General features: G+C 43.8%; 1 protein-coding gene across 3 annotated transcripts in view; it reads left to right on the top strand.

The window, feature by feature from the left end:
* RUFY4 (RUN and FYVE domain containing 4) overlaps positions 1-14,290 on the top strand; it is a 45,077-nt gene extending 30,787 nt beyond the window's left edge. For all 3 annotated transcript variants that reach the window (XM_070729655.1, XM_070729639.1, XM_070729648.1), the window contains 2 exons: positions 3,753-3,884; positions 11,880-14,290. In XM_070729655.1, the coding sequence (XP_070585756.1) occupies positions 3,753-3,884; positions 11,880-11,982 (235 nt within the window). In that variant the 3' untranslated portion in view covers positions 11,983-14,290. The remainder of the gene's footprint in view (positions 1-3,752; positions 3,885-11,879) is intronic.
* The last annotated feature ends 9,212 nt before the right edge of the window (positions 14,291-23,502 follow it).

The raw sequence follows: 23,502 nt of genomic DNA, 5'->3' as shown, positions 1-23,502 counted from the left end.
TTAGATGATAATTACCCAGCTCATCTTTGATACTGCTGTATTCTTGAAGATGAGTAAAATAATAGTCAATTATTAGGAATCTGAGCTAATTCAAAAAGGGGGGGGGGCATGAGGGCAAAATTGGCCCCTCTAAACAGAATTCTTTTTAATCAGTTCTGGGGAATAGATTGACCTCATGGTGCCTTTCAGAGTTTAGCTGGTAAAACTATTCATGTATCTCTGAACCAAGTTAGGAGGAGGAGGAGATAATGGAGGGAAGGTGATCATTATCCACCTAAAAAGAGAAGTGATAGATGTTCTCCTGTAGTAAAGGCCATGAAAGCGTGACTCCCTGGTACCACTGCAATGTAGCGTTCATTTTGAAAGGCTGCAGACTATGTTCTCACTGTGACTGCTCTCCAGAAAGTAGCAGAGTCATTTGATCTTGTGGTTGCTGTTAATTACAGTACTTCCAAGCAGTTTTTTATGGTAATTTTCTTTTTTGGCCTGCTAAGAGAGATTGTATTGCCTTTCCTGTTAGTCTCTCTGAAATAGGAGGTCCATGAGAAAACTCTCCTGCGAAGTTGGAGATACAGCAACGAGGGCTCGCCTTGCACAGATACATTCATAGTCCAACCTGTGTTTTGACCTGTGAAGATCAAATTGATGTCATTTTGTACTGACAGAGGACAGTATCCACTAACAGGTCTGCTGTATTGTATGCAGGCATTTTCAACCAGGTGCTGTGTAATAATGAATGGCCAATTTTGACAAACTGGTTCAGGTTTCAAGGTCCCATCTGATGACATATTCATTGTTCCTGAGTTATCTTATGCAACTTGATATATTGTTGATGGAAAATTAACAAAGGTAAAGGGGGGGAGAGAGAGAGATATCAGTAGTTTGATTATTATGCAGCCTTCCTAGTTAGTCATTGGGGAATGTGTAAACCAAGAATAGAATAGAATAGAATAGAATAGCAGTGTTCCCTCGATTTTCGCGGGGGATGCGTTCCGAGACCACCCACGAAAGTTGAATTTCCGCGAAGTAGAGATGCGGAGGTAAATACACTATTTTTGGCTATGAACAGTATCACAAGCCTTCCCTTCACACTTTAAACCCCTAAATTGCAATTTCCCTTAGCAACCATTTAGATTATTACTCACCCTGTTTATTTATTAAAGTTTATTAAAAAAAATATTTATTAAAGGCAAACAAAAGTTTGGCAATGACATATGATGTCATCGGGAGGGAAAAACCATGGTATAGGGAAAAAACCCATGAAGTATTTTTTAATTAATATTTTTGAAAAACCATGGTATAGACTTTTCGCGAAGTTTGAACCCGCGAAAATCGAGGGAACCCACTGTAGAATAGAATAGAATAGAATAGAATAGAATAGAATAGAATAGAATTTTTATTGGCCAAGTGTGATTAGGTGCACAAATAATTTGTCTTTGGTGCATATGCTCTCAGTGTACATAAAAGATACATTTGTCAAGAATCATGTGGTACAACACTTAATGATTGTCATAGGGTACAAATAAGCAATCAAACTTAGCAGATATTGGATCAGTTCATACAATTTGACTAGATCTTCATTATTAATATAGAAACACTTTAAAGAGGTATGTTTAGTCTAAACCAGTGTTTCTCAAATAGTGGGGTGGGCCCCCCTGGGGGGGCACGAGCGATGCCAGGGGGGCGCATGACCCCGGGGAATGTGCTTTTTTTGGCACAGGGAGTAGGGGTTTTTTGCACTGAACAATAGCACAGAGCACAGAGCAGGAGATATGAAGTGCAGATCACAAACATTTAAGAGACACCATGGAAAAATATTTAACAGGGGGGAAAGAAAGGAGAGAGACAGGGATTGTGAGACCAACGTAAGTCTCCTGAAAGCTGAGACGAGGAACTATGACGAAGTGTATGAAGCGCTTGGCTTCACTTTGACTACGGTGGGAGACGAGGAAAGACCGGTATGTTTACTGTGTCTAAAAATGTTAGCTGGGGACAGCATGAAGCCAAATAAATTAAACACATTACACCCCAATCACGCTGATAAACCGCTTGAGTTTTTTCACCAAAAATGTGCTGAATATTGCAAACAATCATCCTGGTGGAGAGTTGGGGTGGGTGGGTACAAAATGTTTACTTCTTCCTGGGAGGGGAGGAGGCGTAACAGAAAATAATTGAGAAACACTGGTTTAAACTGATTGTGTGATGGTGGCGATAAATATTTGAGGAGGTGTTAAAAAGATAAGAGCTGAAGTGACGCAGTGGTTAGAATGCAATACCGCAGGCTACTTCAGCTGACAGCTGCAGTTCAGCAGTTCAGATTTCACCTGCTCAAAGTTGACTCAGCCTTCCATCCTTCTGAGGTGGGTAAAATGAGGACCCAGATTGTTGGAGGAAAATATGCTGACTCTGTAAACTGCTTTGAGAGGGTTGAAAAAGCACTATGAAGCGGTATATAGATCTAAGTGCTATTTCTATTGCTATAATAGAACAACAGTTGCTCCAGAAGGTAATAAACAACCCAAAAAATACAAATAATAATAATAATAATAATAATAATAATAATAATAATAATAATAATAATTTATTACATTTGTATGCCGGCCCTCTCCGAAGACTCGGGGTGGCTCACAACAGTAATAAAAACAGTATAACAATGGGACAAATCTAATAATAAAAATTATATTAAAAACCCCAACTGTTAAAAACCATACAACACATACATACCAAACATAAAATATAAGAAAGCCTGGGGGAGATGTCTTAGTTCCCCCATGCCTGGCGATATAGGTGGGTCTTGAGTAACTTGCAAAAGACAAGGAGGGTGGGGACTGTTCTAATCTCCGGGGGGAGTTGATTCCAGAGGGCCGGGGCCACCACAGAGAAGGCTCTTCCCCTGGGGCCCGCCAAACGACATTGTTTGGTCGATGGAACCCGGAGAAGGCCAACTCTGTGGGACCTTATCGGCCGCTGGGATTCGTGCGGTAGAAGGCGGTTCCAGAGATATTCTGGTCCAATAAGCAAGTAATTTTCACTAAATGATATAGGTTTTTCAACAGTACAAACTGGAGCGTATTTGCTCAGAAGATGGAAAATGGTGGTTAAGAAAAAGACCAAAAAAATTGCTTATCTTATGTCATATATAGAACAATTCCAAAAACGTTGGTTATATTGTTTTAAAGTTTGCCTCCTTGTCCCTTTGTCAAAAAACAAAACCCTAATTCAAATGTTGACAGACAACACATTTCAAAACGCCATCACTGAAAATTAAGTGTGCATTCCTTAATCTTATGTTGAATGGTAGTTCTTTTAGTTAGCCCTCATATCCAGAAGATCTGCAATTCAAGATAGATTCCATCTACCAAGACCAAACCATTTGAACTGCACTTCCAACAGGAAGATTATTATAGCTGGATCTTTGTTAAACATTTTCTGCGACATTTAAATACACACAAAGCAAACCTTTTGTTGTAGCCGGTCATTTTAGGATTATAAAAACAAATTTGCTGCTGTATAAAATTACCTTCCTTTGGTTTACGATAACAAGATATTCAAGTTTCTTATGCCAGAGGTCATGTAAATAAATTTCGTCAACTTCCTCTAAAACGGAAGTTACGGTAAATTCCCCTAAAACCTCCAACCACTGAAACAGCAATAACATGGGAACTAAATGAGCCAAATACAAATGTCTAAGTGGAGCAAACTGCCAATAAGTATTTGAAGTAAATTTAAAGTATTCATTGTGTGTATTTTAGGGAGAAGGATGCATTGTGGCAGAAAACAGAAGGTATCACATCGCCAGTTGTGAACGTTGCTCCTCAGAACACAGAGTTGTGCTCTCAGTGCAAAAAAGAGTTCAAGGTTATGTCACGCCGATACCAGTGCAGGTGATGTATTTATTTACACCTAATTCTAATTTTGATGTATAAAGACTGCCCAGTTCAGTTCTGATTATTGGTGGTATTGCCCGGATACAATACCTACAAATGACTATAAAGTAAATTCCAACGACGTTGGAACAGGAGTGGGTTCTAAATTTTTTGACTACTGGTTCTGTGGGTATGACTTATTTTGTGGGAGTGGCTGGATGGTCATGTGACAGTGGGCGTGGTTTCGTGGCCATGTGCCTTGGGGAAAGCTTGGTGGCCATGTGACTGGGTGGACGTGGCAACTCATTTAAGTAATTTTTATTAATTTGCTTTAAAAAGCATAATCAAGAAAATATATACATTGACATATTTGCAATATTTGCAATACACAAAAAAGAAAATAGAAAAACATACATACACTTCTAAACAAATAAAAAACACTTGGACAATTACAAAATTACAAATAACATAACTCAATGTCACTCACGTCAAGGGGTGCCACTTCTGGCCGCTCCCTTCCCACCCACTCCTTGTCACTCAGGGTCAATGTATCTATAGTTCTGTAAAAATATTGTTGACCTTTTTTCAACTTTATTATCTACATGCTATAGATAGATGTACTTTCATGGACCACTGAAAAGAGGAAATGGCTGACATGCTTTGTCCAAAAGTGTGATAGGCAACAGGCTTTTAAGGGATTGTCACAAAGAAGTGGGGAGGTGGGGGGTGACAATATATTTTCCAAAGAAGCAGAAGGCAAAACAAGAATCAATGGATGGAAACTGAACAAAGAGAGAAGCAGTCTAAAACTAAGGAGAAACTTCCTGACAGTGAGAACCAATATAGGTGCAGAAATATTTCAGTCATAATTTCATATATAAAATAGCCATTCGTGTAATATAATCTACATCAGTGACTTTCAACCTTTTTTGAGCCGTGGCACATTTTTTACATTTATGAAACCCTGGGGCACATTGAGAAGGCGGGGTGGGGGTGTGTGTACTAAAAAAAGTTTGGACAAAAAAATTCTCTCTCTCTTTCGCATTATTTCTCCCTCCCTCTTTCTCTCCCTCTTTCTCTCTCTCTCTCTCCATCCCTCTTTCTCTTCCTTCCTTCCTTCCTCTCTTTTTTGCTCTCTCTCTCCCTCCCTCCCTCTATATCTTTCTCTCTCTCTCCTTCCCTCCCTCTGTTTCTCTCTCTCTCTCTTGCTTTCTTTCTCTCTCTCTTGCTTTCTTTTTCTTGTTCTCTTTCTCTCTCTCTCTTGCTTTCTTTCTCTCTCTCTCTTGTTCTCTTTATCTCTTGCTTTCTTTCTCTCTCTCTCTCTCTCTTGCTTTCTTTCTCTCTCTTCCTTTCTTTCTTTCTCTCTCTGAGCTTCGCGGCACACCTGACCATGTCTCACGGCACACTAGTGTGCCCCGGCACACTGGTTGAAAAACACTGATCTACATGTTGGGTTCAAAACAGTAATTAGTATTATGACTGATGTTTGGCAGAAAGCCTAAAGGTCAAAGATCACAAGAATCTTCTTTCTCTGTAGGTATACAAAACATCACATATCAGCATATTAAGCTGGACTTATGCAACCTGATGTACAAAATAAACACACACATATTTATGTTCTGGACTATAGATGTTGAACGCATGTAAATTCCTGGAAAATATGTGGTAGCTCTGGGCAAAAGAAAGGGAGTAAAATCACTCTTAGATGTAGGGACAGTATAAAATATTAACACATTTTAAATAATGGAACAATTAAAAATAATAGCACATCTCTCTCCCTCCCTCCCTTGGATTAATACTGTTCCTCTCCTGCTTCGCTACTATAGGTTTTGCAATAAATCATTTTAAGGGCATGAATTTAGGGAAGGTCACTAATGAGTTACAGCACTTGGAGGTAGAGAAATGACAGATAAGGTCAGTGCCTGAGGCCTAGGGAGAGTGTTAATGCAACTACGTCTGACGCGGTGCTCCTGATCCCGTTTAGGTAGTGAGAGAAAGAATATTAGTATGGATTTATTTTATTTTATTTATTTATTCATTTGTCCAATACACAAATACATAGGAAGAAAAATAGACATGTAGCAATATATATAAGGGTAAAAGTGAACTTAGAGGAGAGGATATATGAAAGAAAGAAAATATACAGTGATCCCCCGGTTATTGCATCCCCGACCATTGCGAACAGGGTAATTTGCGATTTTTCAACCCGGAAGTCAAAATACCATCTACGCATGCGTGCCCTTTTTTTTCTATGGGCACGCATGCGTAGATGGCAACCGGGAGATCAGCTGCTGGGCGGCTTCCCTGGGTCTTCCCCCTCTTGCTGGCATCAGCAAGGAGTTTCCCCACCGCCCACGCAAACTCCTCGCTGCCGCTCGCCCGCCCTTCGCCTGCCCACGCCGTTCGCTCCCCCTCTTGCTGGCGGGAGGGCGAGAAGCCCTCCCCAGCACCCGCTCGCCCGCCCTTCGCCCTGGCGGAGAAATTCCAGCCCCCACCTGGTCCCGCCCGATCCTCCTCCCTGAGGCAGCTCGCCCTCCCATGGCCGCTTCCTCCACCCTCCATCGCAAGCCCTCGCCACCGCAGCCAACGCGTGCTGCGATCTTCAAGCCCGGCTCCTTTCGGCCCAGCATCCCGGGCCAAGCAGCTGCCTTCCGTGACTGAGCCTGGCTGGCCCGGAAGATCGTAGCGCGCGTTGGCTGCAGCGGCGGCGACATTGCTGCCGGCTTGGCTTCGCTCGCTCGCCGCTGAGGAGCCGAAGATTGGGGGGCGGCGCGGCGAGCGAGCGAGCGAAGCCAAGCCGGCAGCAATGTCGCCGCCGCTGCAGCCAACGCGCGCTACGATCTTCCGGGCCAGCCAGGCTCAGTCACGGAAGGCAGCCGCTTGGCCCGGGATGCTGGGCCGAGAGGAGCCGGGCTTGATCCGCTGAGCCTGGCTGGCCCGGAAGATTGTAGCGCGCGTTGGCTGCAGCGGCGGCGACATTGCTGCCGGCTTGGCTTCGCTCGCTCGCCGCTGAGGAGCCGAAGATTGGGGGGCGGCGCGGCGAGCGAGCGAAGCCAAGCCGGCAGCAATGTCGCCGCCGCTGCAGCCAATGCGCGCTACAATCTTCCGGGCCAGCCAGGCTCAGTCACGGAAGGCAGCCGCTTGGCCCGGGATGCTGGGCCGAGAGGAGCCGGGCTTGATCCGCTGAGCCTGGCTGGCCCGGAAGTTCGTAGCGCGCGTTGGCTGCAGCGGCGGCGACATTGCTGCTGGCTTGGCTTCGCTCGCTCGCCGCTGAGGAGCCGAAGATTGGGGGGCGGCGCGGCGAGCGAGCGAGCGAAGCCAAGCCGGCAGCAATGTCGCCGCCGCTGCAGCCAACGCGCGCTACGATCTTCCGGGCCAGCCAGGCTCAGCGGATCAAGCCCGGCTCCTCTCGGCCCAGCATCCCGGGCCAAGCGGCTGCCTTCCGTGACTGAGCCTGGCTGGCCTGGAAGATCGTAGCGCGCGTTGGCTGCAGCGGCGGCGACATTGCTGCCGGCTTGGCTTCGCTCGCTCGCTCACCGCACCGCCCCCCAATCTTCGGCTCCTCGCTAGCGCTGCGGAAGTTTAAAACACCATCTGCACATGCGCAGATGGTGTTTTTACTTCCGCAGCGCTACTTCGCGAAAACCCGCTCGTTGCGGGGGGTCCTGGAACGGAACCCTCGCAACGAGCGGGGGATCATGTATATGATAAGTGAGAGAAAGGAAAGACAGGGGACGAAAGGCACACCAGTGCACTTATGTACGCCCCTTACTGGCCTCTTAGGAACCTGGAGAGGTCAATCGTGGAGAGTCTAAGGGAGAAATGTTGGGGGTTAGGGGTTGACACAATTGAGTCCGGTAATGAGTTCCATGCTTCGATAACTCGATTGTTGAAATCATATTTTTTACAGTCAAGTTTGGAGCGGTTCGTATTAAGTTTGAATCTGTTGCGTGCTCTTATGTTGTTGCGGTTGAAGCTGAAGTAATCATTGACCGGTAGGACATTGCAACATATGAGCTTGTGGGCAATACTCAAATTGTGTTTTAGGCGCCGTAGTTCTAGGCTTTCTAGGCCCAGAATTGTTAGTCTATTTTCGTAGGATATTCTGTTTCGAGTGGAGGAGTGAAGGGCTCTTCTGGTGAAATATCTTTGGCCATTTTCAAGGGTGTTGATGTCTGAGATGTGGTATGGGTTCCAGACAGATGAGCAGTAGTCTAGGATGGGTCTGGCAAAAGTTTTGTAGGCTCTTGTGAGTAGTGTGAGATTGCCTGAGCAGAAGCTACGTAGGATCAGGTTAACAACTCTGGAAGCCTTTTTGGCGATATTGTTGCAGTGGGCTTTAGCACTTAGGTCATTCGATATTAGTATTTACTTGGTAAAAGAGAAGAAGATTCTGCTACAGAATATCCTACTCTGATTTATTTTGCCCAGCCACCACTTCCTTGGGAATCTATGGAGATTCTCAGTCATCCAGATCATGATTGTCCCACCATCCAGTCAGAGCCAAAAAAGCATCTTGGATGAGAAGTGAAACATTTTCAAAGAAAAAAATTGAAAGTCCAGTTGTCTCTTGTGGGAAAAATGCATTTGGGATTTCATTAAGTACTTTCTACAGTTCAAAAGTTTATTCTCTTCCAGGAAGCAGCAAAAAAGGAAGTTTAAACTCTAGATATGATGTTGCCATTTTCAGAAGAAGAAAAAACAAGTGTGATGAAAAACATGAGATAAAAACAGAGAGTTAACCTTTGAACAGCTGGGCTTTATCATACCACAATATTATTTGCATACCACACACCTTTTGCAGAGGCTTGCATAAAATGGGGCTGTGATGCCATCATATGGGGGAACTGAAACACCTCCCCCGGGCATGCACATTTTATGTATGGGATGTTTGAGTGTATGCTTGTTAACAAAATGGGGTTCTTTTAAATGTTTTAAATTATATTTGGATTTGTTACAAACTGTTATGCTATGCTGTGAGCCGCCCCGAGTCTGCGGAGAGGGGCGGCATACAAATCTAAATAAATAAATAAATTAATAAATAAATAAATAAATATTTGTTTATCATGGGCCCATAGACATTTCCATTTGTGATGTGCCTCCAGGGGTGGGCTACTGCCCAGACGGGAGGGAACGCAGTAGGGTAGCGAAAATGGAGCTCCACCCCAGAGCACCCAATTTGCACTGAAAGATGTTGAAAGAAAATGCATAAGCCACGCCCATGGTGTGGTAGTAAAAAATTTGGTAGCCCTTCACTGTGTGCCTCCAAAGGGTACTGCATTGTCGCTTTGTAGAAGATGTGGCTAAAAAGAAGAGATTAGAGTTACTCATCTTTGAAAGAAGATTACATGATATAGAGATGAGAAATGATATCCAAGTAGACGTTATTCCCCTCTCGTAATACCAAGTCCTACAATTACTCAGTTAAGATGATTGACACAACATTTAGGAAAGGAACTTTTTTTTTCACATACTGGTTAAACTGTGAACTTGGTGAACTGTGAACTACTATTAGTAATTGTGATGTGCATGGGTTAGAGTAGTTTTGAAAGAGACAAACTAGTAAGATACGTTTCTCAATAATATGTGGTTATAATAACTCTGTGCTTTAATTATTGGTGGCAGGATGTCAGTTATTGGGAACACAAATTTGGCTTGTGGGCCTCAATTGGCATCTGGAATACGGGACTAAGTTTTGTATGATCTAGAACCGTGATGACAAGCCTATCACTCGCATGCCACAGGGGACACGCAGAGCCATAGCTGAGGGCATGTGAGGCATTATCCTATGTCAGTTCCAGCACGTATGTGTGTGCTGGCTTGCTGATTTTTGGCTTTCTGGAGGGCGGGGGAGGCTGTTTTTGCCCTCCCCTGGCTTCAGGAAAGCCTCTGGAGACTCTGGCTGGTGAAAAACAGACCCAACGGGCCTACCATAAGTTTGCTTCTGGATTCCCGGCAGGCCTGTTGGGTCTGTTTTTTCCCCTTCCCAGGCTTCAGGGAAGGGTTCTCATTATTTTTAATTATTTATTATTTATTAGATTTGTATGCCGTTCTTCTCTGAAGACTCGTGGTGGCTCATATGATACAAATGCAACACAACAACAAATCTAAATTAATTAAAAATTACTACTAAAATCCCATATATAATAAAATCAGTCAGCCAATTCATTCACAACCACACATTACATCTCGTAAACAGAGGAAGGGGGCTTGATCTAATTGCCCCATGCCTGGTGACATAGGTTTGTTTGTTTGTTTGTTTGTTTGTTCGTTCGTTCGTTCGTTCATTCATTCATTCATTTATTAAATTTGTATGCCAGCCCTCTCCGTAGACTTGGGGCGGCTCACAAGAGTAATAGAAAACAATATATAATACAAATCTAATAATTAAAACTAAAAACCCATAATTTAGATGAGTTTTGAGGCTCTTGCGAAAGGTGAGGAGGGTGCAGGCAGTGCGAATCTCTGGAGGGAGTTGATTCCAGAGGGCTGGGGCCGCCACAGAGAAGGCTCTTCCCCTGGGCCCCGCCAGACGACATTGTCTAGCTGACGGGACCCAGAGAAGGCCAACTCTGGGACCTAACTGGTCGCTGGGATTCATGCAGCAGAAGGCGGTCCCATAAGTAATCTGGTCCGATGCCATGTAGGGCTTAAGAGGTCATCACCAACAAAAAAAGGTTTGCCATCACTGATCTAGCAGGATCAGTGTTTATGTATTTGATATTTACAGAGGACCATGCTTTCTGAGGTAAGCTAAGACAATCAATTGTATTAGACTTTCCTTGATTGTGGCTTACTTCCCAGAGAAATGGAATAGAATAACAAAGTTAGAAGGGACCTTGGAGGTCTTCAGGTACAGCCCTTTGTTTAGGCAGGAAACTCTATCACATTTCAGACAAGTGGTTGTCTGAAATTCCAGTGTTGGAGAATTCACAATTTCTGGAGGCAAATGGTTCCACTGGTTTTGTTCTAACAGAAAATTTCTCCTTACTTCTAGGTTGCGTCTGTCCTTGATTAGTTTCCATCCATCACTTCTTGTCCTGCCCTCAGGTGCTTTGGTGAATAGCTCCCTCTTCTTTGGCAGATAATAGCTGCCTCCTGCACTGGTATATAAACCTCATGGTGCATAGTGTAAATCAGCGGTCCCCAAACTATGGCCCGCGGGCCAGATGCGGCCCGCTGAGGTCTTTTAACCGGCCTGCGGCAGCACACAAGATTTTACCGATCGATATAATAAGAGGGAGAAATAGAGAGGGAGAGAGAAATGAAGAGGAGAGATAGAAAGGGAGAAATAGAGAGAGGGGGGGAGAGAAAGTGTGAGAGATACAAAGAGGGAGAGCTAGAAAGAGAGTGAGTGAGAGAAAGAGAGAAGAGAGAGAGAGAGAAAGAGGGAGAGATAGAGATGGAGAGAGAAAGAAAGAGAGAGAGATAGAAAGAGAGAGAGAAAAAGAGAAAAATGAGAAAATGATGGAGGGAAGGAACGAGGGAGAGGAAAATGAAACAAATGAGAGAAAAAGAAGAGGGAAGAGAGAAGTGGAGGGGAAGGAGGGAGGGAAGGAAGGAGAAATGGAGTTTGTTGATTTAAGTTTAAATTTATTTGTTAATAAAGAAGTATAAATTACTTAATTACTTAATTATTAATTACTTAATTACTTATTACTTCTTCTTTATTTTAAATATTGTATTTGTTCCCATTTTGTTTTTTACTTTAAATAAGGTATGTGTAGTGTGCATAGGGATTTGTTCATAGGTTTTTTGTATAGTCCGGCCCTCCAACAGTCTGAGGGACAGTGATCTGGCCCCCTGTGTAAAAAGTTTGGGGACCCCTGGTGTAAATCAAGAAACAAGATTAAATGGTTCTTCTCATTGCTGTTGTGTGAGTTAGAATAATTAGGCAGCATTACTGATGAAGCTGAACGCTCAACTATGATTGTATTATTCCCTTCAGATCAGACAGAGATGGGCTGGGAATCAGGAATCACCTAAAGTTGTCTTTCTCTTTCCCTCCTACAGGTGGTGCCATAGCACTGTGTGTCACGCTTGTTCAGTAAGCGGTGGACACAAGGAGCGCTACTGCATAGCATGCTACCAGAAGAGAAATGGTCAGAGCACATGACCCTTACCCTCATCAAATTGTCCTGTATCCTCATTGCAAGCTCAGTGACCTGCCTGTGGGCTGGCTAGGAGTGGATTTGTGATACCAGATCCAGAAGAATAAAGGCAAAGAGACTCTTTGCGATGATAAAAGAGATCCGCCTATTATCTCTGTTCAGATTCAGACTGAGCCTGAACAAAGAACACTGCAGTGCTATGGAGCATCCCCTGTTTTCTTTAAAAGATGCAACACTATTAATTGTTTCCTTTTATTGGTGTTCTAATGAAGTATGAAGCCAGCCTCCCTTAAGCCCTTAGAGCAGAATATATATTCCCTTAATCAGCCCACATAAGCAATAAAATATCAAACCATTTGGAAACCACAAGGCATTTGATCCAGACTAAGTAATGGGGAGAGATGTTGGCCAGTTTGCACTTGTGATTTAGTCACTTGGGAGAGAGGTGCAATAGAGGCACGGAGAAGACTGCATTACCATATTTTTGGAGTATAAGACGCACCTTAGGTTTTGGGGAGGAAAATAAGGAAAAGAATCTGCTTATGCTTCATCTGGCTAGCATCCTTAGTTTGGTCAGTTTCAGCACATTATTATATCTCCTGTTTAAGGCTTTAAAGACACCTTATTTGGAGAGAGTAACAATGAAAGAGCTTTGCAAGCCAGTAAGAGCTGGGAACATTGTTAGGACCTGGTTAGGGCTGGAAAGAAAAATTCTGAGCAACTAGAGCAATGAAGAAAAAACTGCAAAGACTTAGGGCTTGGAAAACATTCTTTGCAGAGAATAACAAGGAAAGACCTTGCAAGCCGCTAAAAGCTGGGAACATTGTTAGCATCTGATTAGGGCTGGAAAGAAACATTTCAGAGCAAGTAGAATAATAAAAAAAATCTACAAAGATAGTGTTTGGAAAACATTATTCATAGAGAGTAACAGTCAAAGAGCTTGCAAGCGGGTAAGAGCTGGGAACATTATTAGCACCTAATAATGTTGGCTGGAAAGAAACATTTGGAGCAAGTTAGAGCAATAAAAAAAACCTGCAAAGACCGCTTGGAAAACATTCTTAATAGAGAGTAATAATGAAAGAGCTTGGAAACAGTAAGACCTGGGAATATTGTTAGCACCTGGTTGGGGCTGGAAAGAAACTTATTTGGAGCAAGTTAGAGTAATAAAAAAAAATCTACAAAGACTTAGAGCTTGGAAAACATTGTTCGCAGACAGCAACAATGAAAGAACCTGCAAGATAAGAACTGGGAAGATTGTTAGCACCTAGCTAGGGCTGGGGGAAAACTGCTTAGAAAAAAGCTGCATTCAGAGTGTAAGATGCACCTGAATTTTCAGCCTCTTTTAGAGAGGAAAAGGGTGTGTCTTATACACTGAAAAATACGGTAATTTCTTCTGGTATCAAATCAGCACCCTGCATATGTAGAAAGAAAAAAGGAAATGTGGAAAGGAATGATCTCATGGTAAACACTCTATCCTCCCTTCAAAACAGCAGTACTAAGGTAGAAAGGCAGAAGAGAGAATACTAATAAATGTTTTGGCCACTGCTGAGCTTTTTCCAATCCCTGCTTTTTGCTCTGCCCCATTCAAGGACCACTCAGATTATGTTGACATACGCGTCTAACCTTCCCAAGTTGTCCTCTGTCATCTATTATTGCAGGGCAAATCTGTTCAGGAGAAAGCATTCAGGTTCTCAGATAGCTTCAGTCTCCAATACTTGATGCTGTTAAAATTAGCTGGGTTACAAATCCCAGGGTCTTCATCAGCAAAGACCATGTTGGCCAATGTTGCGGGACGTATACGCAAGACATCCGCTTATGGGAACTTAAGGTAAATTTAGTAGATATTTAAATTGTTTGCACAGACTTAGAACACTTGCACAATTGGGAAAATGAACTAGGGGCATTTTGGCCAAGGAAGAGTTCCATTCTATGAATAATGATTGTGTTACCAATTGGTACATAATATTATTATTTATTATTATTATTATTTATTAGATTTGTATGCCGCCCCTCTCCGTAGACTCGGGGCGGCTCACCGCAATAATAAAAACAATATATAATGACAAATCTAATAGTTAAACTCTAAAATAACAATAATACATTTTTTTTAAAGTCTATTTTTTATTCTGGAGGAGGGGAGATATTAACATTAGCTCTGGGAATCATAATTTGGCTGCATTCTTATTATCATCACACTGGAATACAGATTGAAAGAGTCTTGGTCAGGAGAAACCTGTATACAATCGTGTCAGTAGTTATGTATTTACATGAAATTGTGCTAAGTATTTAAGAAATAAAATACAATGAAAATTACTTGGCTGGTGTGTTGTAGATTGCACCTTAGATTTCATAAAACCCATTTTAGAAATAGTGGGAAAGTTATTTCAACAGCACTGAAAAAGATTAAAGTTAATTCTGCTGCTCTACATATTCTCATGAGTTGGCCCATTATTCATGCTTTGCTTTCTTTTGGATAAGCCTGACTTTGCAGACCATAGAACCTGGTTTACCAGCCCATCACTTTTCTATGACAGGCAATACATCAATCTGGGACTTCAGGCACAGTTGGTTAAATAATTTGGAAGTGAGAAGTAAGAAATTGGGAGATGAAACACGATTTGCCTCTAGCTTCTGTTTTCTGGCCTGGGAATAATGACCTGGGAAATTGGATTGTTTAAAATAAAAATCACGATAGCCTAATGAAGTTCAATCAAGAGCGCGTCATTTTCATTTTCATACAATTATATCTATGCAATGATAAAAAGGCATAATAAGCAACAACAAACCAAATTGCAATCAGCTAGCCCCCACGTGAAACTGCACTAAAGAACATGAACATTTAATTGGACTTTAAATCCCTGCAAAAAGCAAAACAAAAACAAAACCCTTTTAGATTCAAAATATGTTTTTCTACAGTAGAATTGACTCCCAAATCTAATGCGTGGTTGAAGCCCAGAAAGGGAAACAATTGAAGCTAATTGGGCACAATTGAATTCTCTCCCCCACCCCCATGTCCTGAAGTTAAAATCCAAAGTTGACTTTTTGAATCAACAGCAAATTTTTATTTAGCAGTATTTATGGACACTATACCAACATCACACAGATTAATACTATACTTTGGAGTAGACAAAGATAAGCTTTATTTTCACCTATGAAAAGTATAATAAATGCATCTTAAAGCACTCCATAGATGGAACCTTCACATTTCTTTCATGAAACATTATTATTCATTTTTATATTGGAAAGAACATAAGGGGGGGAAATTAATTTTTTTTTGCATTTATGGTGATCTGATAATATAGTACAGATATTTAATCAGATTATTAATTATATCTGTTCACAACAATGTGTGGTTGCATTTGCCACTTCTTTAGCAACGAGTTCTTCCCAAAAATCTAGAGTTCTAGGATGCTATCACATATTGCCACAGCAGGGGTGGGATTCAGCCTGTTTGGACCAAATTGGGTGAACGGGATGTTAATTTTACATCTGGTTCACTAAACTGGTAGTTGCAAGGACTGACAATCTGGAGAACCTGAGGAGAACCTGTGGTCTAGAGCAGAGGTCCCCAACCTTTTTTGCACCAGGGACCGGCTTTAAGCTAGACCAGTTTTCCATGGCCCGGTGGGGGGGGGGGCTTTGGTCATATGGGGGTGGGGTTATGGAGGGGTGGAGCCAGGGCCGCCATCAGGAATTTTGGGGCCCCATACAGCCTAAGTGTCTGGGGGCCCCCTCCCCGCCATTTTAAAACTACTTTATTTTGCGACATACCAATTATGTATGAAATTTACCTTCTTTGGGGAGGGGTGAAAGGGGAGAGTAAGAGAAGAAGGAGTGAAAGAAGGGAATGAGGGAGGAAAGAAGGGAGGAAGGAAAAGGAAAGCAAGAAATGGATGGAGGAAAGGAAGGAAAGAAAGAAAGAAAGAAAGAAAGAAAGGGGGAAGGGACAGGAACAGAGGAAGGAAGCAAGGAAACTTATGAAAGGGGAGAGTAAGAGAGGAAAGACTGAAGGAAGGGAGGGAGGGAAGAAGGTAGGAAGGAGAAAGAAAAGAAGAAATAGAGGAAGGGAAGGTAAAAGAGAGAAAGAAAAAGAGCAAGAAAGAAAGCAAGAAAGAAAGAAAGAAAGAGAATGAAAGAGAAATAAAAATAGAGAGGGAGAATGAAAGAAATGGAAGGAGGGAAGGAAGGAGAGAAAGCAAGAGAAATAAAGAAAGCAAGAGAGAGAAAAAAGAATGAAAGAGCAAGAGAGCAAGAGAGCAAAAGAAAGAGAAAGAAAGAAAGAAAGAAAGGCAACTTCAAAGAAAGGCTCACTGAGCATCTCTCACTCTCTTTCTATCCCTCTTTCTTTCTCTCTCTTCCTTTCTCTCTCTCCTCTTCCTTTATCTCCTCTCTCTCTCTCTCTCCCTCTCTCTTTCTCTCCCCCCTCTCTCCCCCCTCTTTCCCTCTCTCCCTCTCTTGCTATCTCTCCCCCTCTCCCTCTCTCTTTCTCTCTCTCCCTCTCTTGCTATCTCTTTCTCTCTCCCCTCTCTCCCTCTCTCTTTCTCTCTCTCCCTCTCTTGCTATCTCTTTCTCTCTCTTTCTCCCCCCTCTCTCCCTCTCTCCTTCTCCCTCTCCCTCTCTCTCTCCCCCCTCTCTCTCTTTCTCTCTCTCCCTCTCTTGCTATCTCTCTCTCTCTTTCTCCCCCCTCTCTCCCTCTCTCTTTCTCCCTCTCCCTCTCTTTCTCTCTCTCTCTCCCCTCTCTCCCTCTCTCTTTCTCTCTCTCCCTCTCTTGCTATCTCTTTCTCTCTCTCCCCCTCTCTCCCTCTCTCTTTCTCCCTCTCCCTCCACTCACCCATCCCGGGGGTCTTTTTCGGACTTGCCAATCCAAGTCACGCAGCCTTGCGGAGCTCCTGGTGGTCTCTCATCCCCGAATCAGCCAGGTAAACACGGCCCCCTCTTCCCTGGCCCGAAACCAGCGAAGGTTGGGGGAATTTCTGCGCAACCCCGGCCACTTTCGGGGTTAAATTCCTCTCCCCGCCCTCTCCGCACCTCCGAAGGGAGCAGGGCAGCATTGCTGGGCTGGCCAATTCTGGGCAGGGGGCGAATTCCTCCCGGGGGGGTGGAGGTGTGGATGTGTGCGTGCGCCCAGAAGGCGTCCGAACTTTGCCCGGCGGAGCTCTGCAAACACGAGGCAGGGAGGGAGGGAGGCCGTTGCCCGGCCAGCGGGCACCAAACAGGGCAGGGCTCCATGGGAGGGGAGGGGGCGCCCCGCGTGGGACCCCCCCCCCCCGGCGGGCTCCGTCCGGTCGGGAAAAAGGAGGGCAGGGGTCTCTCGGCTGGGGCGGCGCTGGGGGCGCTCTGCACACGCTCAGGGGGCCCGAAGCTGCGTGTGAAAGGGAAGGGGAGGGGGCACCTCGCGGCTGGGGGCTGCCTGGCTTTGTGATTTTGGCTGGGGGGGGAGTTAGGAAGGTCCTACTTCTCCCCCCCCCAGCCAAAAACTCAAAGCCTATCTGCTGGATACGGGCGATGAGTGGGACAGAGCGGCGCGGAAGCCTCTTGCAGCAGCTGCCACAGCCACCGGCTTCGGCGCCGCTCGTCCCACTCATCGCCCGTATCCAGCAGATAGGCTTTGAGTTTTTGGCTGGGGGGGGAGAATTAGGACCTTCCTAAGTCCCCCCCCAGCCAAAAACTCAAAGCCAGGCAGCCCCCAGCCGCCAAAGGAGCCTCCTGATTCTCCCCGCCCTGCCCGACGCCCCACCCTGTCCTGCATAATGTCCTCTGCCGGGAGGGCAGCGCCGCCGCGGACCGGCTGGAAAACCCCAACGGCCCGGTCCCGGTCCGCGGACCGGCGGTTGGGGACCTCTGGTCTAGAGCAGTGATTTTCAACCTTTTTTGAGCCGCGGCACATTTTTTACATTTACAAAACCCTGGGGCACATTGAGCGGGGGGAGGGTGGGGGCTAAAAAAAGTTTGGACAAAAATATTTTCTCTCTCTCTTCCTCCCTTTCGCTCTATTTCTCTCTCTACCTCCCTCTTTCTCTCCCTTCCTTCTTTCTCTCTCCATCCCTCTTTCTCTTCCTCTCTTTTTTGCTCTCTTTCTCTCTCCCTCCCTACCTCCCTCTATGTCTTTCTCTCTCTCCTTCCCTCCCTCTCTTTCTATCTCTCTCTTGCTTTCTCTCTCTCTCTCTCTTGTTCTTTCTCTCTCTTGCTTTCTTTCTCTCTCTCTCTTGCTTTCTTTCTCTCTCCGAGCTTCGCGGCACACCTGACCATGTCTCACAGCACACTAGTGTGCCGCGGCACACTGGTTGAAAAACACTGGTCTAGAGGTTAAAGCTACTGCCTTACAGGCAGACTCCCCAGGTTCAAATCCCTGTAAGTGTTTGGCTAGCTAATGGGAGCAAAATAGCTTGAAATAGATCTATACCAATCTCCCTTTTCATTATCAGCAAAAATATGTTACACATACATACGTGTGTGGGTGTGTGTATACCCAGAGAGAGAGAATTTTTTAAAAAAAATAACCATTCTATTGTCAAAGGGCAATGGACAGAAGAGCCCTTCACTCCTCCACTCGAAACAGAATACCCTACGAAGCAGACTATCAATCCTAGAAAGCTTAGAACTACATCGCCTAAAATATGATCTAAGTATTGCCTAAAACACGATTTGAGTATTGCCCACAAGATCATATGGTGCAACGTTCTACCTGTCAATGACTACTTCAGTTTCAATCGCAACAACACACGAGTGCACAACAGATTCAAACTTAATATTAATCGCTCCAAACTTGACTGTAAAAAATATGACATCAGCAACCGAGTTGTCGAAGCGTGGAACTCATTACCGGACTCAGTAGTGTCAAGCCCTAACCCCCAACATTTTCCCCTTAGACTATACACGATTGACCTCTCCAGGTTCCTAAGAGGCCAGTAAGGGGTGTACATAAGTGCACTGGAGTGCCTTTCGTCCCCTGTTCAATTGTCTTTCCTTTCTCTCACTTATCATATATATTTTCTTTCTTTCATATATCCTCTCCTCTAAGTTCACTTTTACCCTTATATATATTACTACATGTCTATTTTCCTTCCTATGTATTTGTGTATTGGACAAATGACTGTAAAAAATATGACTTCAGCAATCGAGTTATCGAAGCGTGGAACTCATTACCTGACTCAGTAGTGTCAACCCCTAACCCCAAACATTTTCCCCTTAGACTATCCACGATTGACCTCTCCAGGTTCCTTCGAGGTCAGTAAGGGGCGTGCATAAGTGCACCAGTGTGCCTTCCGTCCCCTGTCCAATTGTCTCTCCTTATCTCATATATCTTTTCTTCCTTTCAAATATGTTCACCTATACTTTTATATCTTTTCTTCTATTCTTTTCTTTATTTATATTACAGTGATCCCTCTATTATCGCGAGGGTTCCGTTCCCAGACCCCTCGCGATAATCGATTTTTCGCAATGTAGGGTTGCGGAAGTAAAAACACCATCTGCGCATGCGCGCCCTTTTCCCCATGGCCGCGCATGTGCAGATGGTGGAGTTTGCGTTCCCCGCTGCCCACGCAAAGGGGAAACCCCGATTCGGCTCCTCGCTGCTGCTGCGCTACCGAGCAGATCAGCTGTTGGGCGGCCAAAGGAACCTTCCCTGGGTCTTCCCCTCTTGCTGGCGCGCGGGGCGAGCGGCGGGCATCAGCGAGGAGCCGGGGTTTCCCCTTTGCGTGGTCGGCCGGGAAGACCCAGGTTGGGGGTTCGGGGGGGTGCTGGGAAGCCCCCAAGGCCGGCGGCGACCTTTTAAAACAGCCGCGCCGCTTCCCAGCTGACTCCCGAAGTCAAACGCGGAAGTGGGGTTTTTTTTAATTAATATTTTTTTAAAAATCGCGATATAGCGTTTCGCGAAGATCGAGATCGCGAAACTCGAGGGATCACTGTATTACATATCTATTCTCTTCAATGTATATTATGTATTGGACAAAATAAATAAATAAATAATAAAATCTTTCTCAGAAACAGAAGAGAACAATGAAAGGAGGGCTTATTCCTGGGGTTGACAGCAGATGTATCTTTCGGCATCAAAAGTCAGGCTCTCCTCATTTATTTTTCATACCATAATTCCCACCTGCCAGAAACAAAATGGTCATTAATGGCATTTTAAATAGCACTGTCTGTTTAGACAGCCATCTACAGTAAAAGGGTCAAGCACACAACCCCATTTCTCCTTGAGATAAGTTCAATTGGAAAAGGTCTAACTGGTTATAAGTGGATATGCTGCGTATACATGGGTAAATGTAATGTGTTGTTTGGCAAATGTTAACCTATTTCAGATCCCCCGCCCTCTTTTTTTTAAGCCCTGCGGTAACTGGCTTTCTCTTAAAACGATTAAGATGTTTTCTTTTTAAAAGTATTCTTTATTAAAAGAGGTTGAAAAGTTATAACTTTCATTCTCTCTTCCCTCCTTCCGAAGAAGAAACTTTCACAACCCACCCACCCCATTCCAGAGCAGCTTGTGTTACTGTAAAAACAATCAGTCCCTGTTTCTAGATTTACACAAAAAACCCTGAATGATACAAAAGGAAAGATGTGAAGAGGAAGAAGGCAAGAAGATGGACAATACAAAATTGGTACTGGTACATGGTGGATCAATTTGAGATTATGAACAAGAGGATGAATTCGGCTAATGAAACTGATTTGCGAGAACTGATGGGATGATGGGACAAGGTAAGAAGATATATGGTTAGTAGAATTCGAGACCAAGCTACAAGGAATCACTTTATAATATGTAAATAGACATGTGTATATTGCTCAAGTTAAAATGATATGTATAAAATATGCCTCCATTTTGGTGGAGGGGTGCGAATGTTGTCTGGTGGTGGGTACAAATCACAGAGCACTTGTTGTATGTTGTGTATGTGTTTTGTATATATTTTAAAATCAATAAAAAAAATTTAAAAAAAGAAGAAGGCAAGAAGCAAATCCCTTAGTCCAATTGTTGTTCTTGAAGTCTTCAGATGCGCAGTGCTAAAAACCCAGCTGCGCATCTGCAGAAACAAAAAACAGCTTTTGCGCATGCACAGAAGCAAAAAAACAAGATGGCACCACCGAGAGAGCCGGTTCCGGGGCGTGGCAAGCCTGGGTCACTGCCAGTTCCAACAACCCAGGCCACTAAGTTACTACCGGTTCCATAGAATCGGTCCAAACCAGGAGGAACCCATCTCTGGTTTCTATCCCTCCCCCGCTATTGAGACAGGGCTGTTCAATCTTAATGTAGGTGGCTTCTTTGACCCCTCTTTCAAATCAGCAATCTTCTCTATCAAGGATGTGGACTTTGAAAGAGGACTCAAAGAGGCCATTAAATTTGGACATCCCTCTCTCACAAAGAGTGGGGGGGGATACGACCAGGCAAGGATTCCTTGTCACTGCCACTACTGGTGCGGTTGCGCGCCCAGCTCCGGGTAACCGGTGAACAAGCGTGTGTGCCCACATGAGATTTAGCTTCTGCACATGGGCAGGAAGCAAAATATTATTATTATTATTATTATTATTATTATTATTATTATTATTATTATTATTATTATTATTATTATGTCAATGCAACACAGCAAACGAGATCACTATGCTGGATTTCGTATTTCATCACCAGTCGGGCGCTTCCCAAGCACCTAGGACTGTGTGATGTAGTGGCAAATTATGTTTGCCGATCCCAAAGAGTCGTTGCAGCTCAATGTTTAGATCTTCGTATTTCACTAATTTCTCTAGCTGCTTCTCCTCAATTCTGCTGTCTCCTGGAATTGCGATGTCGATGATCCCTACTTCCTTTTTCTCCACAATCAGGATGTCTGGTGTGTTATGCTTCAGAATTCGGTCAGTCTGAATTTGGAAGTCCCACAGTAGTTTTGCTTGCTCATTTTCGGCCACTTTTTCGGGCTTATGATCCCACCAGTTCTTTGCCACAGGTAAATGCTAGTTCCGGCACAAGTTCCAGTGGATCATCTGTGCCACAGCATCATGTCTATGCTTGTAGTCAGTCTGTGCGATCTTTTTGCAGCAGCTGAGTATGTGATCGATTGTTTCATCTGTTTCTTTACAGAGTCTGCACTTTGGATCGTCTGTTGATTTTTCAATTCTGGCTTTGACAGCATTTGTTCTAATGACCTGTTCTTGTGCCACCAGTATTAGTCCTTCTGTCTCCTTTTCGAGTGTTCCACTTGTAAGCCATGACCAGGTCTTTTCTTTATCCACTTTGCCTTCAATCTTCTCCAAGAACTGGCCATGCAATGCTTTGTTCCGCCAACTGTCCATACGACATTGAGTTACAGTTTTTCTGGACTGGTCCTTAGTTTGCTTCACCTTGAGAAGCTTCCTATTGTTGACCTCCATCAACGCTGACTCTTTGCTCCCCTTCAGGTAGTCAGCTAATGCATGCTTCTCTTCTTCTATTGTCTGCTTCACTTGCAAAAGTCCTCTGCCGCCTATTTTCCTTTGTAAATACAGCCTGTCAACATCACTGCGGGGGTGTAGTGCATGATAGATTCTCATTAATTTTCTGGTTTTCCTGTCCAGGGTGTCCAGCTCTGCTTGAGTCCAGTTCACTATGCCAGCTGTATATCTAATGAGAAGTATGGCCCAAGTATTTATAGCCTTGATGGTGTTGCCACCATTCAGTTTGCTCTTCAAAATTTTTCTGGTCCTCTGGATGTACTCTTTGCTGATCACAGTTTTCACATGGCCATGCTTGATATTATCCAGTTGCAAGATGCCCAAGTATCTGTAGGCTTCTGGCTGCTGGCACTTGATGGTTTGACCATTTGGCATTTCAATGCCCCCACTTTCAATGATTTCCCCCTTTTTCAGTGCCACTGTGGCACATTTATTATTATTATTATTATTATTATTATTTTTATTATTATTATTATTACATCATGCAGTCTTAGGTGCTTGGGAAGCGCCCGACTGGTGATGAAATACGAAATCCAGCATAGTGATCTCGTTTGCTGTGTTGTATTGACATAATAATAATAAAAATAATAAGAATAATAAGAATACGAAAAGGCCACAGCTTCTATATTCTCCCACTGAAAGTCATCAAAGGAACAAATAGAGCTGTATAAAGAAGGGTGGGAAGCAACCCTCTAACAGATTGTAATTGGTGTTTATATAGAGCGCTGGTGAGACCACATTTGGAATACTGTGTTCAGTTCTGGAGACCTCACCTACAAAAAGATATTGACAAAATTGAAAGGGTCCAAAGAAGGGCTACAAGAATGGTGGAAGGTCTTAAGCATACAACATATCAGGAAAGACTCAATGAACTCAATCTGTATAGTCTGGAGGACAGAAGGAAAAGGGGGGACATGATTGAAACATTCAAATATGTTAAAGGGTTAAATAAGGTCCAGGAGGGAAGTGTTTTTAATAGGAAAGTGAACACAAGAACAAGGGGACACAATGTGAAGTTAGTTGGGGGAAAGATCAAAAGCAACGTGAGGAAATATTATTTCACTGAAAGAGTAGTAGATCCTTGGAACAAACTTCCAGCAGACGTGGTTGGT

Source organism: Erythrolamprus reginae, chromosome 1, assembly GCF_031021105.1.
Source record: "Erythrolamprus reginae isolate rEryReg1 chromosome 1, rEryReg1.hap1, whole genome shotgun sequence".
Lineage (NCBI taxonomy): Eukaryota > Metazoa > Chordata > Lepidosauria > Squamata > Dipsadidae > Erythrolamprus > Erythrolamprus reginae.
Note: the sequence above shows the minus strand (reverse complement) of the source record. Positions and strands in the feature narration are given on the sequence as shown.